The 18,039-nt window shown below is 44.6% G+C and overlaps 8 protein-coding genes and 2 non-coding genes across 10 annotated transcripts; 5 read left to right on the top strand and 5 right to left on the bottom strand.

The window, feature by feature from the left end:
• Positions 1-437: 437 nt before the first annotated feature.
• Positions 438-755, bottom strand: HSP12 (LALA0S08e04214g1_1; the record flags this gene model as incomplete). The annotated part of the gene is made up of 1 exon (XM_022771116.1): positions 438-755. One exon carries the CDS (start codon positions 753-755, stop codon positions 438-440), a length of 318 nt encoding a protein of 105 aa, XP_022629728.1.
• A 2,419-nt stretch (positions 756-3,174) lies between these two features.
• Positions 3,175-4,584, bottom strand: LALA0_S08e04192g (LALA0S08e04192g1_1; the record flags this gene model as incomplete). Its single annotated transcript, XM_022771115.1, has 1 exon — positions 3,175-4,584. One exon carries the CDS (start codon positions 4,582-4,584, stop codon positions 3,175-3,177), a length of 1,410 nt encoding a protein of 469 aa, XP_022629727.1.
• A 2,870-nt stretch (positions 4,585-7,454) lies between these two features.
• Positions 7,455-8,936, top strand: MDJ1 (LALA0S08e04170g1_1; the record flags this gene model as incomplete). Its single annotated transcript, XM_022771114.1, has 1 exon — positions 7,455-8,936. The coding sequence occupies one exon, from the start codon at positions 7,455-7,457 to the stop codon at positions 8,934-8,936; it is 1,482 nt and encodes a 493-aa protein (XP_022629726.1).
• A 757-nt stretch (positions 8,937-9,693) lies between these two features.
• EMA19 (LALA0S08e04148g1_1) lies at positions 9,694-10,206 on the top strand (the record flags this gene model as incomplete). Its single annotated transcript, XM_022771113.1, has 1 exon — positions 9,694-10,206. The coding sequence occupies one exon, from the start codon at positions 9,694-9,696 to the stop codon at positions 10,204-10,206; it is 513 nt and encodes a 170-aa protein (XP_022629725.1).
• A 336-nt stretch (positions 10,207-10,542) lies between these two features.
• GNA1 (LALA0S08e04126g1_1) lies at positions 10,543-11,016 on the top strand (the record flags this gene model as incomplete). The annotated part of the gene is made up of 1 exon (XM_022771112.1): positions 10,543-11,016. The coding sequence occupies one exon, from the start codon at positions 10,543-10,545 to the stop codon at positions 11,014-11,016; it is 474 nt and encodes a 157-aa protein (XP_022629724.1).
• A 90-nt stretch (positions 11,017-11,106) lies between these two features.
• SMX2 (LALA0S08e04104g1_1) lies at positions 11,107-11,402 on the bottom strand (the record flags this gene model as incomplete). Its single annotated transcript, XM_022771111.1, has 2 exons — positions 11,107-11,310; positions 11,376-11,402. 2 exons carry the CDS (start codon positions 11,400-11,402, stop codon positions 11,107-11,109), a joined length of 231 nt encoding a protein of 76 aa, XP_022629723.1.
• A 655-nt stretch (positions 11,403-12,057) lies between these two features.
• On the top strand, positions 12,058-12,131 carry LALA0_S08e04082r. Its single transcript has one exon. It is a non-coding gene; the product is annotated as a tRNA-Val (tRNA).
• Positions 12,132-12,765: 634 nt separating this feature from the next.
• On the top strand, positions 12,766-14,262 carry LPD1 (LALA0S08e04060g1_1; the record flags this gene model as incomplete). Its single annotated transcript, XM_022771109.1, has 1 exon — positions 12,766-14,262. One exon carries the CDS (start codon positions 12,766-12,768, stop codon positions 14,260-14,262), a length of 1,497 nt encoding a protein of 498 aa, XP_022629722.1.
• Positions 14,263-14,470: 208 nt separating this feature from the next.
• Positions 14,471-14,543, bottom strand: LALA0_S08e04038r. The gene has a single exon. It is a non-coding gene; the product is annotated as a tRNA-Ala (tRNA).
• Positions 14,544-15,088: 545 nt separating this feature from the next.
• Positions 15,089-17,074, bottom strand: GAT1 (LALA0S08e04016g1_1; the record flags this gene model as incomplete). The annotated part of the gene is made up of 1 exon (XM_022771108.1): positions 15,089-17,074. One exon carries the CDS (start codon positions 17,072-17,074, stop codon positions 15,089-15,091), a length of 1,986 nt encoding a protein of 661 aa, XP_022629721.1.
• Between the last annotated feature and the right edge of the window lie 965 nt (positions 17,075-18,039).

Raw genomic sequence — 18,039 nt, 5'->3', positions numbered from 1 at the left:
GTTGAAGTGACAAGGGCCCATTAACGTGGGCCAACAGGGCACTGCGATAATGACCCGTCTACGGAACTAGTGTTTTGGCCAGCCGGTTTCAGCGATTGGTGGATCGGTGACCAGAAACATTGTGATTTAATGCATCATCATTGTTCTCAGTTAAAGTGACTATTATAGCTAATAATGCGCTTGTCTTTGGCTTCCAACTTTCGATGTTGGCCTTAACATGCACTGTAATGTTACTTATAAAAAATCAATAACTTATACTAAAAAAAGACTCATGTTTGAAGTGAGGGAGATAGAGAGAGAAGAAAGCCGGCCAACCATTATGCTAATATGGATGTCCAGTCAGCCAGCCATGTTCTTCTTCTTCTTCTTCTTCTTCCCCCACATTTTTTCGTTCTTTACCTTCGTAAAATCGTAGCAACAAAAATCCAGCTTACAGCTTATTTGGTCTCGTCACCACCGTGTAGAGACTTGCTCACGTACTCGGCAGCGTCATTCAGCTTGCTCTTGGCAGCATCCACGTATTCACCGGCGGTTTCGGAGACCGACTTTCCGCTGGCCTCGTCTTTGCCCTTGGAGGCAGAGTCACTTAGACCCTGGAAAGCGCCCTTCTTCTCTTCAGGCTGAACGGCACCAGCGGCCTTGTCGGCCTTGTCGGTGACGAATTCTTTACCCTGTTCGAAAGTCGACTTTTGGCTGTCTGGCTTGACGGCTTCGGCGGCTTTGTCGGAGAAATCTTTTCTGTAAGAGTCGGACATTGTTTGATTTGTGAGTGTATTGGAGGTATGAATTGGTGAGATTCAGAGATGGTTTTTATAAGCAAAAAGTGATAAACAATTCCCTAGGTTGTAAGATCTCCAACTCAAATCGGCCTGCCTTTTATACTTGTTTCTCCGATCCTCTTCTTCCCCAACTCCTTGCTCTCCCTTTTTTTGCTCTACGAGCAATTCTCCACAACATAGCGCTTTTGTGAATTTTTATTGCTTGTGACTCTAGCCCCCCACCCCTAAGAGCAAAAACGTTGCCGCGCAAACAGATATTTCCGCCGTCGGAGCAATTAACGGGTTGCCGCTGAGTTGACAGCAATTTTGTGACAAAAAACACAAAAACGGCAGTCACCCCTAAAACACCCTTACACCCATGCACCCACATAAAAACCAGTAGAAGTAGAAATTCTCCAAGGTTCTGGACCCCTACGGCGGTAGCAATGTTATTTTTAGGGATGGCGGCGGGGTAAGTGTGACGCAACGCTTTTGTGGCAGAGAGAGGAGGGGGGTCTCCCTCTCGGAGCCGAAATCGGGGAAATCATCACAGATAGAGATGTGGGTAATGTGACACAATGCAAGGGTGGTGGGGGGATTTGACTCGGGATGGCTAGCATCGACGAAACTACCCGTTTCAGTACCCGTTTGAAACCTAGAACGGGAACACTATTGGGTGTTGAGTGTGGTTACATAGTGGACCGCGAAACTAGTATCATCAGAGAGTAACACGTCTAGACAGAGTGTGGAGGACCTGATGACTATGTACTTGAATGGATACAGTCTCGATGGCTAGCATGTGGCGTTTCGTTCTAAGACAGATGAGACAGACGCTCTTTTGAAATGTTCGGTTGATCGCGTTGTACGAAAGCACATCAGAAAGAAGCTCCATATTTCTAATGACTAGTAACTTGAAATGATCTAAGTAATCTAAGCATAGTCGTGTATGAATGGATACTGGCTTCGGTGCCCACTACGTTGAGGTGTTTCATTTCGATATTAGCATTCGATTGCCTGCAGATTGTCCTTGGTAAAGCGTCTATATGTTACCGCTGAAGGCGAATAAATCTACTAATCATTCTACACGGTACCCCCCCTCAGTCTCAATGTGCGTAGCATAGCGCTAATGTCAATCCCATAACCTCGAAGATAGGCTTCATTACACCAATAACAAGTAGGTTGATGTGATCTGAATGAATCATTGTTGACATATCGTAGATCATGGATCATGTTTCATTAGCTCACTAAACTTCTTCTTCGCAATGAATATGGTCGTCCAATTCAAAAATTTGACACCTATTTCTGTAGGGTCGTCATGAATTTCGTAGCTCTTCCAATCACGCCAAGAAAGCAGAAATAGCCTTCAATTTGGTGTCGTCAAGCGGTAGATTTTGTGTTAGCTTCGAAAATAACTATGGGGCATTTTATTCTCTGGCCGATACAGGAAAATGTCACTGTCCCGTCTTTACGTAAGGTAGAACTGTTGTGTTATTCACGAAAGAAATATGGAAAACCGTTTAAACCGGGATACAAATCTTGTTTCGGTATTCTTGAAGTGCCCACTTAGATAAATATTGAGCGCAATCCTAGATGTCAGCCGTTCTATCGCAATCCTAGATATCAACCGTTCTATCGCACTCCTCTCAGCTACTTTCAGTTTCAATTCCTTGCAATTAGTTCTGTCACGAATTCGGACCTCGTAAGGCAAAATACGCGGCATTCATGTTCATCGCAGCATCCGAAGACCCTCCAACTCGCTTCGTGCACGGCTAGCTCTACAGTATGAAACACACACGAATTTCGACAGGGCTCTTGGATCGACATTCGATCCAGAACTACTGTCAAAATCAGATGCTTTACACCGTGCTATTGTCAGAACCTCTGTCCAGCGTCAGATCCATAACAAAATGATCACCGGCAGGTGACACGGTGACAGATGACAGAAATTGACTAAATACTCAAAGAACCTAGAATAACTACTGATCCAAATCGATTAACAAGACATGCGTTAGCGGTAACGCATTGAAGTGATTGATCCTGGAGCACCTGAATTTTTTCATCCGTCCGCAACGTTTCTTTAGCCTACACGCTCATCTCGTTTCTGCTAACCACACAACGGAGACTAAACTCTTAACTCCATAGTTCAAACTATACAGTAATGGAGGAAATCACCAATCGTGCAACGACACTCCAGAGACAATGTCAAATATAAACACTTACCATTCCTTGCTTGTAATGATCCATCTGCAGCTAGATACATGGACTAGGAGTTGAGTAAAACTTACAAACTTGTATGGCTTTTCTTGCCTATGAAATGTATCTGTTATGTATGTTTGACATGCACTGTCATTCAACGAACTTAAAAGAGAAGGTGCAACGAAGCTTTTGAACTTTTTTAAACCATGGAACTCACTAATCAGAACAAGCCCAAAGGAGCATCATAATGCTTCTGTTGGTAGTCCCAGTAGAAAGTTAACGAGGTTTGGTTGCTGGTAGTGTTGGTCTTACAAGAAGAAACGTAATCAGTACCGTTCAATCTGGACTCAGCGTAGTCAACAAACTTGCTCAATTCACAAGACAAACCTGGACCGGAAGAGCACTTCTCAATTGGAATCACAGCGTCGTTCACCACGTACCTGACGTAGGTTTGGTTGGAGCATTGATACAGCTGAGTGTAGACTCTAGCACCTTGAGGAACCATCCAAGACTTGTGGTAAATGTGATCTTTAATGGCAATGTACTCTGCAGGCATAGGGTGCCCAGGGTCGAAAATACCGATAGCAGCTAGGATGTTGACGACGTTAGTGTCGTGAGTGAAACTCAACCACACCTTGTTGTCCAATTCTTTGTGCTGTTTCAAAAGCTCCACGGAAGCGTTGAAGTTGACACCACCGACAGTGATACCTAATGGGTTACCAGGACCGTGATAGTAGTAGCTCGTCATGTCATCGTTGTACGCGTAGTAGGTCAATTCCTCGTCGGTAAAAACATCGCACATGTTACTGTAGCCCTTGACGTTTATTTCGTAAGCGCACCAGGCGAATAGACTATTGGCTTCGGATTTGGACAAGTTTAGGCCTTTGTTTTCAGTGTTCAATCTGTTAGCGATATCAGATAGGTATTTGGTGGTGAACTTGGAGTACACGTCTGCTTTGGCGGTTTTGTTGTAGGTGGCACACGAATTCAAAGTAGTCAATGAGTTTGCTCCCATGGAGGGATCCTCATCGATGATTTGGTAGCTAATGTTGAATTTGTCTCCCAGAGCATCACCGAAGAATTTGGCGGTGTCGTGAACTCTCTTGGAGTTGGATGTAAAGATAGGAAAGGAGGTCTTGTTTTTTAGAAGCTCGCCGTACTGCTGGAAGAACTCACGACCGTGTTTTTGTGCATCCCACTCGCCGACGTATGGGTTTATAGGATCCAAAATGTTGTTCCAGGTGGTCAATTCTTCGAAATTGCTTGGGTCTGGCAAGAAGAATTCGTAGTCATCGTCCAGAAACTCTAGAGCACCTGAAAACTTGGACGAGTAGTTATTCAGTTTCTTGTACAGGGTGGTGAGGGACGCGCCTGTGTTGTTAGTTGGGTATCTTTCGCCGTGTCTAGCGAACAATTGCACTTGTTGGAGGACACATTGATCAGGGACTTCTTTGGACACCCCGTAGCTCAGCGGGTACGAAAAGTGTGGAGCAGAACCTGCCAAGTATGGGAAAATGTCTTCTTGGGTGCCAATTTTCGACACATCTGCAAAAGTTTGTTGCTTATCCGTAGTGGCTGGCGCAGCGTTTGCCAAGGCAGCTGCCAAGAGAACTAGTGACACAGAGTTCATAGTGACAGATGGTGAGTGAGAGTCGATGCTTGATAATTATACAAAGCTACAATCAGCTGAACGAATGACGCTACGATTCGCCGCCCTATATATATATACGTTCTTATTATATATGTCTATGTTCTTGCAGGACCAGTGATATTAGCGTATAAATTCGAATTCGGCAATAGTACACAGCTTCACGAGTATTACATTTCAGTGCATAAACCTGAGTTTAAATTAAGAGCACATTCTCATGGATATTATGCGTGGATATCTGTTATAGAACATCTCGCGAGATCAACAAGTTGTTCTAGGGATATTTCACCGCTTAGGGAGTTTTCACCACTTCATCACCACCAATGCAAGGGTTTGCACCCTGATAACGTGGGACGTGTTTAATAACGAATACAAATTGAACGGCATTACCACACCGGCATTAACAGATATCTCTACTCTGTCAATTTTTCGTAAATACAAGAATGCTAGGAAGCGGAAGGGTTTGGGTTCCAAAACCCTGAATTGCACCCGATTGGGCATCAATTAGTGTTCAAGGTTGTAGTTCCCAATTAAGTACGTATTCAAGACACACAACGTGTGCGTTGGAATAGTATAGACATGTACGAGATGTATATTACTTGGCTCTAGTTACCCATGGCTACAACCTGTGAGTGTTGCTGTCGATACCTTGGTCAGTTTTACCGTGCTCGAGTTTTAATTGAGCCTGGACCCACGCGCTCGAGATGCACCGTCGCGTGACACACGTTGTAAGAAGCACAGTGTTATATGACTGGTATACTGCAATGGGCGTCGTGCGATGCTCAACCAGGATGTCAGTTACATAGTCTCTAAGGCTTCACAACACGAGTGACTGGTGGCCCAAGCGCTCACTTTGTCGAAGTGATCCATTTCGATCTTGGCTCATCATACACAACAGCACCTGTATTTTGTCATTCATACATGAGCCTGCTGGTGTTCATATTACCTAGACAAGAAGTCGTTGGTGTAGTGTAGTCTATATTCTGAGGATACGAGACTGGTGTTCTTGAAAGCTGTGGTGCGACGCCTGCTGTAGTAGTCTGGTCATATCATACGGGTCTGCTACTGGCCTGGGAAGAGTAGACTCGAGTAGATATTTTGGACCGCTAATGGGTGTACTCCCATATGATATGGACAGTTTACTGTGGTGCGCGATGACCGACAATACCAGTCACATAGGCTCAAAAACAAGCTTCATATGTCAAATGACTGGTATGTTGAAGTGATCTTAGTAGTACAACTATAAGCAGGGTCAGTGGGTTCAGCGCCCACTTCTTTAAGTTTTTCATTTATAGAACCGGAGTACGCACCCGCTACAAACGAAGCTTCTCAGCAGTGATGAGTAAGATGGGTAGTTGGATGTAAATTTATCTTCAACCATGTTAAGTACAGAACCGGAGTATCTACTCACAACCTTTGTACAAGAATGAAGGTGGTAAGTCGTCTTTTTGTCACCGCTGAAAGTGATTGATTCTACTCGCAGTTCTACTCGTACTCGGATTCGCTGCATTCGCCGGATTCATCCTGATGGTCACTAAATACTTGATGTACTCGCGTTGTCTACTTTTCCCCGAGTCCTACCACGAATCCATCATTGTATGCATTTGCGTTGTATTGGTGTCCCAACCTTGAAAAGGCGTTAGACCCCGAAGAATTCACTTAGTATTTCGAGACGAGTTGTCCTCTGAGCAGATTTCGAACTATTTCATTGGCATCACAGCATCATCGATGACATCATCGATGACATCCAGATCAAATCTCAATCCAAAAGCCTTGTCCAGGTTCTCAAGCGTGTTGGCTAATCCATGAAGCGGAACTCACACCCCGATTCGTGATTGTTTCCCATAACTAACTGGGTTGACCAAACGTACTAGCGGTTGTGATAGTCATTTTACACGGCACCTTGTATTTGTCGCTAGTCATGGTCCCATAGGAATCTGAGGAAATTTGTATTTGGCCCGCTGGGTGTGTGGTTTGAAGGGTGCTTTCACGTTGGGTCTACCGACTGTGTTTACACACCAGGGACAAAAATAACTAAACCAAACAAGTATAATGTCTCGTTAAATGGTCTCTCTGTTGGTGAGCACGTGACCTACGCACAGCAAAACCCCCAAGCCAATTCACCCTGCTCGAAGATTAATGTTGGCCCTGTTGAAGTTACCAACAATAACAACCTATACGTGTTTCCCATACCACTCAAGAGATGGCGTGCTCAAACTGACCTAAGTCACACGGAAAACCTCCAAATTTTCCCTCACCTTATACAAAGTAGTCAGATGCCTGACACACCACACATAGTACTGCTAGGATGTTAATTGGTCACTGATACACCCAACCAAAATCCCTACCATGATCCATTCCTACGCTAACATATGCTATAAGCCTTTGTCTCATAGAGTCACGTGACCCTTTTCTGTCAATTTCATTTCAAATTGTCCATCAAATAAAAGCGTAAAACTTCAATTTTGGATCCATTTAGACAACTCCAAAACAGTCATAAACCATTACCATAATTCTGATCTCCCCCACAAATACCTAAACTCAACTGCTCCTCTTTTTACATCTCGAACCTCTCTTGAACGCATTCATCATTATATACGACACTACAAAATTGTTAATCATTCAATTTAACAATTAATATCGAAATTTCTGGATTAAACTATAAGAACCCAGAAGACTCATTTCGAAGATCATCAGATCCACGGAACTGGCGCTGATTATTGATACCAAAAGTGCTTGAAACTTTTATTAAACTCTCGCTCTGCGATTGTATCATCTGACTCTCTCTTTTTTTTCTTCGCGTGCTTTCTTTACAACTCTATATTTTCCATCGATCGAACTAGCTTACGGGCATGTATCGCAACACCCTATTCAAAGAACTGAGAAAGCCCCGGTTTGCAGCCGTTAAACCGCGTTCTCTGCGTTTTTCAAGACCCCTAAGATGTTTCCACGCCAGTACAGCACTTTGGAACGAACTCAAAGACCCATATTCCACATTGGGAGTGGGAAAAACCGCTAGTTCTTCTGATATCAAAAAAGCTTACTACAAACTGGCTAAGAAATACCATCCGGACATCAATAAAGCTAATGATGCTCAGCAAAAATTCCACGATTTACAAAATGCCTATGAAATTCTATCCGATGACTCCAAAAGACAGCAATGGGACCAGTACGGACCTGCTGCATTCTCACAAGGTGGAGCTGGTGGTGCAGGTGGTGCTGAAGGGTTCGGCGGCTTCGGAGGTTTTGGAGGCGCTGGAGGCTTCGGTGGTGCGCAGGGTTTCGGTGGTAGCGGCGGCTTTGGGGGAATCAATTTTGAAGATTTGTTTGGCGCAGCTTTTGGTGGTGGTGGTGGTGGCGGTGCAGGTGGCTCTGCACGCGGCCGCTCCATGTACCGCGAGTATCAAGGAAGCCCTGTGGAAGTTGTGCATCGCATGAACTTCAAGGATTCAGTTTTTGGTGTTAAAAATGTTAACCTCAAGTACAGTGCATATGATCCTTGCAAAACCTGCGACGGTTCGGGAATGAAACCCGGTGCCTCCAGAACGACGTGTCCTGTCTGCTCCGGTACTGGGACTCGTGTACACGTACGTGCAGGTTTTCAAATGGCATCCACTTGTGACAACTGTGGCGGAGAAGGATCAGTAATTAAGAATTCCGACACATGCTCCTCTTGTCACGGAGAGGGTGCCACAATGAACAAGAATCATGAATTGAAAGTCGACTTCCCGCACGGCTTGCAGGATGGTGACGTCATTCGCATCAGTGGCCAAGGGTCATATCCAAACATGCAGGTTGACCCAGCCATGAAGGACACCATTCGTTTGTCTCGAGGTGACCTCCTAGTACGCATTCGCGTGGACAAAGATTCCCGCTACCAAATAAAAAACAAGTACGATATCTGGTTCACACTGGACATTCCAATCACTACGGCAGCCCTTGGCGGTGTTGTTACAATTCCTACAGTGGAAGGCGAACAAATCAGACTGAAGGTTGCAGCGGGTACCCAGCATAATGACGTGGTCTCTATCCCACAGAAAGGTGTACCCAGGGGAGCGTTTGGGTCTCGCGGAGATATGAAGATCCAATATAGAGTGGTTATTAAAAAACCCCAGTCGCAAGCAGAAAAATGTTTATGGGAAGCACTCGCAGATGTCACAGGCGACACAAAAGCCAAGAGATCTGTTTTGAATTCGTCAGAAACTTTCAAGGTCAAAGAGCAATCAGACAGTCACTCAGCAGGAAACTCAAATCCAGATACTCCCACCGCTTTGGGCAAATTAGAAGATTTTATTTCTAATACCTTTAAGAAGATAAAAGGTGACAAGAAATAATGTTTGCGAGAGGTTGGCATGATCCTCGATATACACCATTGCCAGCCCGGGCGACCCAATTCTGACATTACCGTTTGTAAATAGATCATATTGTCCATAAATATTCGTGTACATATAACTCGAAGCACGCTTTTCCAAGCTGGAAGAATCACCGTGCTCGTGCATCGCTGACTTTCAGAACAACTTAACCGAACACACCAACACCTTAGTTAATTCAGCGGAGGAGTGAAAGCGATGGTCGAGTATAGTGTCATTAACCACCACCTGTGTCATTCAATAGCTACGTCAAAAAAGTACCAAGTGACAAAAAAAGTCTAGCATGCAAACACTGGGACGGAAGTCTCAGCAACGTACATTGATATGCTTAGACGATTTCATATACCATCATGTTAGGACTAGGTTACGAGCTTGCGTCCCATCACAGACTTTTCGTTTCTAAGCTCAAAATTTCGTGAGTCAAGTGTTTTTATCGTCGACGAGTTTCCACCAGCATTCGGTATTCATACAAAACAGCGTAACCGTTCACATCCGCAATAAATAAGACGACAACACAATATTTCAGGGTTTCTCACCGTGAAATACCATAGGTTTTACTCAACTAGTCGATGAGTCCCATCTCACGACTGCATTTACATACCTGGGCATCGAAATTAACTTAACCTACTACAGTTGACGGACTAACCTTCACCACAACCACTTCCAAAGACACGATATTGGATTGATATCCATTCCGCTTCTAGCGTTCTCCTCAAATTCAATGCTTTCGAACCGCGAACAAAAGTTCTACTATTATTACTTCGTGATACACATATTCACTACCATTTTGATAGATTCGACCGTGGTAGTTCCGGAGAAGTTCCATTTCACAAAACCACTCGTAGATTACCATATTTCTCTAAACAATGATTTCCTTCTTTACGAAAAACCTGTTTGGCTGTGGTGGTTTGTATTTGTCGAATGCGTAGGCCAATTGCCAGCGTTTTTCTGGTTTGCATACGGATTCAAGAAATTGTGGTCTTTGAAGGAACAATCTGCTGACGACAAAAACTCTAAATCACAACTGGCCGTTTGCGAAGCGAGACTCAATTTTTGGCTCAAGGCTTACGGCTGGAACGCAGCACTTACCACGTTATTTTGTCTTTATACCGTGTGGACTCGAGGATACTACCCATACGATCAGCATTTACCAATGAACGTTGCGGATAAGTTGAAATTGATGGCAGTATACTGTCCGTACGTATTCATTCCGCTTCGTTTATGCTTCTTATGACGGATCTGAGAAATCTTGGAGATGAGTAGAGTTTCAAACTAGATAGTGTCATAAAACTACAAGAATTACTTGGAACGCTTCAACTTCGGGCTGCAACTTGAAGAATTACACTACAATTGTCCAAAGCTCGCAATAATGGCTACGTGGGTCAAGGATCGAACCAACGCTTCTTGTGTCGGTAATGTGGGACGGTTAGCTATAAGTTAAAGGTAAATATTCAAAATGTCATATATAAGGTTGTATGTTGAAAAGATGTCAGCGTTAACAACTAAAACCCATTGAACTCACCGTAGATCGTGTGTGTACGTACGTGTATATAACCATTGTTAGCTTGAGATGGCCGTTCTGCCGCCTGGTTACTCAATTAGGAGAATTGAGCCTCGAGACTACGAAGAAGTGGTCGAAACACTCAAAGTTTTGACAGTAGTAGGCGACGTAACTCGAGCCAAGTTTGAGGAAACAGTCGAATTCTGGAACAATTCAACGGTGAAAGCTGGTAATGCAGAAATCCGTGCTTACAACCCTCACGTAATTGTGAACGCAGAAGGCCGAGTTGTTGCAACGGGTACGGTTTTGATTGAGCGGAAGATAATCCGCAATTGCGGGCTGGTAGGACATGTGGAAGACATCGCAGTGGCGAAAGACCAGCAAGGGAAACAGCTGGGACTATTGTTGATCCAGTACTTGACACGACTCGCTCATGAAGCGGGCTGCTACAAGGTGATTCTCGATTGTGACGAGAAAAACGTTGGATTTTATGAAAAGTGCGGGTATCGCAGATGTGGGGTGGAAATGGACCATCGATTGTGATTCGAGGGTTGCTATCTGCTTTATTGCACCATTGGCAGAAGTGAAAAGCTCAAATATCTATTGTACACGTAAAATTGTCCACCTACCTAACTATGCCAGAGTCTCTAATGCTTCTATTGAAACTATTGAATTGCCCCGAACAACGGTTTGCGATCCGATCGGGGCCTTCGTGTCATCTTTGCGGATCTCGACCGCATCATCCAAGACCACGTTCAGGAAAATATCGAATCCACGAAGCACTCCTATAAGTTTTCGCGATCCATTCAGTTGCAAATATACGGTTTTGTCCATATACTGAGAGAAAAGTTAGTAAAGTGGGTTTTTGTTAAGAATCAGGAGGTACCAAGAGAATAACTTACCTTTTTGAGCTCGGGCGTGGATACCATTGTGGACAGAGTGGCTGGTCGGGATACGCTGTACTCCTTTCACGCTACCCTCAGGCTCGGTCAAGGCATCGACTTCGAAGTTCATCATTATAACTGAGCTGAACGCTGTATTGGAAAAAATACAGTCACGTGTACTACCTCATCAAAGACAAAAGATGCACAATGAAGTTAAGATTAAAAGGCAAGCAGTCAATGTCTTAGGAAATTTATTGGTCTGAGTTCATGATTTTTCAGTCCTGTGTCACCAGTTTCTTTTGGTTTACGGTCTTGAAAGGATGTTGTTCATGGGGATTTTCGAAAATTCCTGGCGTCACATTAAATAATGTGTGTTGTAAGACCTCACAGTTTAAGGGAGCCTTCTTCTCATCAGAAATACGGACTCACGGCGATTATGGCATTATTGGTGGCTTCATATTAGCAAACCTTGTTTTCCGTTCGTAGTTCGATCTTTTTTTTTTGCAGTCAATAACAGGATATACAACTTAACATCAAGCTACAGTCAACAAAGCATGTAATGCTACGGGAAACAGGAGTAGACTGCCTAATTAAGGTCTTCAATTCATAGTCCACAAGCGAGGTTGGAAACCTGACAAAGAAATTCTGTGATACTCTCATGATTGTATATTTCTCAAACACTTTACAGATCTCAATAAGAGGTTTCGTGGTCTAGTCGGTTATGGCATCTGCTTAACACGCAGAACGTCCCCAGTTCGATCCTGGGCGAAATCATTATTTTTTATTGTTTTACAAGTGTTAGATCGCTCGGTACGATTTTTGGGATTTATCAGTCTTTTGGTACTCTAGAATCTCTAAAACCTAGTCGAATCTGTATGGGCTGTCTCTTTGGGGTGCTTCAAGCACTCCAAATTTATCACATGTACCATTTTCACGACTACAACAGTCAAAGTTCATAGTCAGGACCGTTTCTTCTCCAAGGCTTCAATATTGCGAGTTTTTAATATCTGAAAAAGCCCAACTATAGCTTAAACCATATTTAAACCAACAGGAAACATTCAGGCCGCTGATTCGTATTCCTTTACCTTCGAATAACCGTTTTTAAATCGCCTAACTTGTATAGATGGTGTCAGATCGCTTTATACTAAATGTCAAATCAAGCCCATAAAAAATCACTAGTTTAAGACGTCCAATTGGATAGTTCCAAATTCCAGGTTAACGGAAACAAGCCATACAAAACAGCTAGATCTGACCCATTTTCAAGATCAACTAGACGATCATCGCAACTGTACGATCTTTAGTCTCTGTTGTACCGATCTTTATTCCAGGCGTTTTTTGAAGGTCATTTTTTTAGTCAGTTTTAGTCGTAAGGCATCCACCGAATTGAATATTGAGGATTGAGATTACTATGTTGAGATTTAGACTCACAGGCGGGTCTTCCAGACGTTTTCTAAGTCAATCTTCAACACTTTTGGCCGCCAAGAAGCAGCATGATCTTGTTGTGATCGGTGCCGGTCCCGGTGGTTACGTTGCTGCAATTAAGGCTGCTCAACTTGGATTTGATGTTGCCTGTGTTGAGAAACGTGGAAGAGCAGGTGGTACTTGTTTGAATGTGGGATGTATCCCATCGAAAGCTTTGTTGAACAACTCGCATTTGTACCACCAAATGAAGCACGACTCCAAACAAAGAGGTATCGACATCAACGGTGATGTGGCTATCAACATGAGCCAATTCCAAAAGGCCAAAGACACCTGTGTCAAGCAATTGACCGGCGGTATCGAAATGCTTTTCAAGAAGAACGGTGTTACTTACTACAAGGGTCTCGGATCCTTTGAGGGCGAAAACAGCATTAAAGTTCTTCCAGTGGAGGGAATTGAAGGCAGCGTGAGCGAAGAAACCATTCTAGACGCTAAAAATATCATCATTGCTACCGGTTCCGAGGTCACACCTTTCCCAGGCATCAAGATCGACGAGGAAAGAATTGTGTCGTCTACCGGTGCTTTAGACCTAAAAGAAGTTCCTAAGAGATTGGCCATCATCGGTGGTGGTATCATTGGTCTTGAAATGGGATCTGTTTACTCTCGTTTGGGTTCCAAGGTTACTGTTGTGGAGTTCCAGCCTAAGATTGGTGCCACCATGGACAATGAGGTTGCCACAACTACCCAGAAGTTTTTGAAAAAACAAGGCTTTGATTTCAAACTTGGTACCAAGGTCGTCTCCGCCGAAAGAAATGGCGAAGTCGTCAACATCGAAGTGGAAAATGTTAAGAGCGGCAAGAAGGAATCTTTGGAAGCGGACGTCTTGTTGGTTGCGGTCGGCAGAAGACCCTACGTACAAGGCTTGAACTGTGAGTCACTTGGCCTAGAAGTCGACAAGAGAGGTCGTTTGGTCATTGATGAGCAATTCAACACCAAATTTCCTCACATCAAGGTCATTGGTGACGTAACCTTTGGCCCTATGTTGGCCCACAAAGCGGAAGAAGAAGGTATCGCCGCTGTGGAGTACTTGAAGACCGGTCACGGTCATGTCAACTATGCCAACATTCCATCTGTCATGTACTCTCATCCTGAAGTTGCTTGGGTGGGTAAAACCGAAGAGCAATTGAAGGAGGACGGTATTTCTTACAAGATTGGGAAATTCCCCTTCATTGCCAACTCCAGAGCAAAGACCAACATGGACACTGAAGGTTTTGTAAAGGTTTTAATTGATTCTGAAACCGAACGCCTTCTAGGTGCCCATATCGTTGGACCTAACGCCGGTGAAATGATTGCCGAAGCCGGTATCGCTTTGGAGTATGGTGCTTCAGCTGAGGACATCGCTCGCGTATGCCATGCCCATCCAACTTTGTCAGAAGCATTCAAGGAAGCCAATTTGGCTGCTTTCTCAAAGTCCATCAACTTTTAAGCTGTACTCTCGGAAATGCTTTTAAATTTATTTAAGCAAGATTATCAAATTACATATATATGCACCGTAACTGTCAAATATTCTGAATTGTATAAAGTCAAGCTCATCACGAACAGTGGTTTGTTGTCAACGGTTGTTGTCGGTGGTCGATCTAAAAAAAAGTCAAGAAACCAGTTAGGCGCTTTAATACGCGACCAAAAATAAAATTTGGACGAGACCGGAGTCGAACCGATGACCTCTCCCATGCTAAGGGAGCGCGCTACCAACTACGCCACACGCCCAATTTGTTGATGAAGAGAGAGCTTTACTCATGATTATAGGCTACTATTCATCATATGACTCATTCTAATGAGTTGATCCAGCGTGAACTTGGGTCCCAAGAGGCACTCCGACCAGTCCAGTGCTATTTTATAATCCAGGGTTTAGGTTTAATTTGCCTTCTCTGATTCTTTTGGTGCTGACTTAGTTTTATGTTTTGAGCTGTTTTGTAACTTTCAACAATGGCTCAAGATGAAGCAGGGCAGGCGTCCAAGGTCATCTCATTGTTACAAACAAATAGAGCTCCACGGTTGGTAGAACATCAGCTTACATTATTAACAAACTATAAAGTATTAAGAGTTGATTATGGATCCGAACGATTGTATGAGTTGGGGAAAGGTTGCTTCGAGATCTAACTTAAACCTTACAATCCCATTAAGTAAAACGTTGTGGATAACATTTACAGGCACTTTTTGCCCAGGTGTAGTGTATAGCGATTGTAGAGGCGTGAATTCAAAGCCTACAATCTAACACGTGATTGTGGATGGTGGCCTTACCGGTCCACTAGTCAGAGACTCAAAGTAAGCCACTCCCAATTTGCATTGTCGCCAGCATTCTTTTTTCTGTCCGTGGGGACCATACCCTCGGTCATAAGCGTCGACTGATCACCAGCTGTGTTGGCCGAGCTCAAGGTAAGATTCAACGAAGTGTCACCTTTAGCAACAGGTTGAATTGCAGCCTCGTCAAAAACTTCACCCTCTGGAGTTTGCTGATCGGAGGGCTGGGTATGGGACCACTGATTTAAAAAAACGTCAAGACCACCGCCATTAGGGTTTGGGTTGGCCAGTCCTAGAGACCCGGAATCCGAAGTTAGTGTAGGGTGATCTATTTCCATTTCGGATGGGTTGATGGATTGCGCCCTTTGAAATGAGTGTTGTGCCTCTATTGACGAAGTTGTAACCGGAGTTGGGGTTCCTGACCCGCTTTCACTACTGGCATTACTGTCAAGGTCTTTTCCATTAGAGCTTGATTTGATTTTTCGTCTCGCAACAGAGCCCTGCGGTACGATGGAAGAAGCCGGCTGAGATGCATCCAAGATACTGGTTGATGACAGTTTCTTCTTCGTGGCGGGCTTCCTTGCTCTCGGTACTGCGTCTTTCAAAGATGGCTCACTTTTAAAAGAAGTTGTCGACTGACCGGGAGGTTTACTGGTCGTTCTTTGACGCTTTCTGATAACGTCCGTCTTCAGGGACAGTGGCCTCACCACACCATGCAGTTTCAGGAAAAGTCCACAAGCATTACACAGAGGATTACCCTCGGGATCCCTTCTCCATAAGGGCGTAGTCTTGGTGTCACAGTTTGTACACTGCGTTTCTGCCTTGGCACCGTTGCCAATTCCAGCGGGGCCTCCACCTGCAGATAACGGCCTACGAGCCTTGTGATCAGAAAGAGCACCTCCATTATCCTGCGATACGCTATTCGACAATACCGCATTGCCGGTGTTCATAGGTGCAAAGCTGGAGCTGCTTCTTCTAGAACTCGAAGTCTTGATTTGCTTCTTCCTCACAGCATTAACATTTGTCGAACGACGTGATTGCTGAGAATTCGGCAATGAAGAGGCAACTAGTATGGATGAACTTGGCGATACTGATCCCATCGTACCGCTGTGGCCTTGCCATGCCGAGTTCGGCCTTGCAATGGATATTGGGGTGATGTTCGAGTGTCTATCGTAGAGATCGGGCAGCGAGACTTGTGAGTTAGAAGCATGGAGTGGGGGCATCGAGGGAGTGAGATCATCCTGGGTTTCGTTGAGCGGATGCAAAAAATCTTGTTCGTCGAAAAAAGTCTGAGGATTTGTGATTGCGGAGGACGAGAAGGCGGTACCGAACGAATGTGCGGAGGAAGCATCCATTTGGGGGAATGACGACGGTACTGGTGCAAATGAAGACGTAGCGGTGTTGATGTTGATATTATTGGTATTGTTCCCACCGGTAGAAGAGACCCCACTGTCGCTTACCAGGGCCGGAGACGAATAAGGAGCTACTCCACGGAGCCCAACATCGTCGTCTTCTTCGTCCTCGTCGCGTTGGCGGTTGCCTAGAACGTTGAAATGGTCCGCGTCGAGATCAGCCATAAACCCTACGTGCTGATCGAAAGTTGAGAAAGAGCCGTATTGTGCGTGAGTATCGAGCCCATAGAGATTACCATTGCTGTTATGATGGGTATTGGTCGGGATATCCACCGACGGATGACGTCTAGTTGGATGCATGTCGTTGGCAACAACAGGTGTGGCACGAATTTCTGTTAGGTAGTCCAAGCTATCTGACGGCGTTTTCACGGGATTTGTCGTAGAGCGAGCTGTAAGCATTGTCTTGACACGCAAACCAAGCATGCGCCAAGTCAAGTTCGACATACGATCGCGGTACGGCAGCGATGCTCTTGCACCAGAATACATCTGCCACAGCGCTTCAGTAGATGAGTCCTCAACGGCTTCCAGCAGTTTTCTTCCAGCCTCGCGACGCTTACTGTGGGACTCGGGGTCAAACGTTGTCATAACGGTCTTTGGTCTGACTGAATGAGTAAGGAAGCGGAGTATATGGGGAAGAGTACGGAGTGAACAGGACTCAAAGTGTTAAGAGTGAAAGAGAACAAACCAGTGAACAGAACACCTTGATCAAATCTCACACCACACGTAGAGCTGACAAGAACCTAATGTGCTAGAAACAGGGTGTGATGGTATGTTCAAGTGAAAAAAATGCTAACTTGAATGCCTAGGCAAGTTCGATGTTTTTCACCAATGTAAGGAAACAAAAACAAGTCAATCAAAACGACTAGGTTAGTAGACAAAAAAGTGATGCCCAGTACAAAGCGCTGGAGTGAGTACGTAGCACGTTACAACGTCGATATTGTATTCGTTTCCACGTTGAATTTTGGTCCAGCTAGTGGCCCATTTGACTCGTCTTGGTAGTTCGTCATGGGTCGTCGATGGCCGTGCTTGAGTCCTGCTTATCGATAATGGGACGGGTAAGAGGAAAATTCCATTGGGATTCAGTTCCGGGGGGAAAATGAGAGCGCAGGCCTCCAGGCCGCATAGAAGACGGTAGCGATTGGATGGCTGTGGAGTCTGTGGATGCGAGAGATCGAGCTTGGGGGTTCGAAGTATAAATCCAACGGGGAATGTGGGCGACACTTGAAAGGGAGCGTTAGACCCTGGTATTGGATGATGTTCTTGAAGTTTAGCTGGGACACACACAACCGAATCTTACTTTCTAATGCCACACTCAAGGGATGTATCTTAAAACAGAACTGAATAGTGCTTCTTGGAAAAGAAGTGAGCAGTATGTTCAGAGATGTAGGTTTCAGAGTAAATGGGTGCAACAGAGCAGTAGTTCCTTAAAAACTGGAAAGTAAATCTTGGAATAAAGGTGTGCAGTATTTTCTGGAATCTGGGCGAAGACAGATTGTCCTCATGCAACTTTATTCAGACAACACGACTGAACTGTTCATGGTATGAAGCTC

The sequence above is a fragment of the Lachancea lanzarotensis genome, scaffold LALA0S08 (genome assembly GCF_000938715.1).
Source record: "Lachancea lanzarotensis genome assembly LALA0, scaffold LALA0S08, whole genome shotgun sequence".
In the NCBI taxonomy this organism is placed as follows: domain Eukaryota; kingdom Fungi; phylum Ascomycota; class Saccharomycetes; order Saccharomycetales; family Saccharomycetaceae; genus Lachancea; species Lachancea lanzarotensis.
Note: the sequence above shows the minus strand (reverse complement) of the source record. Positions and strands in the feature narration are given on the sequence as shown.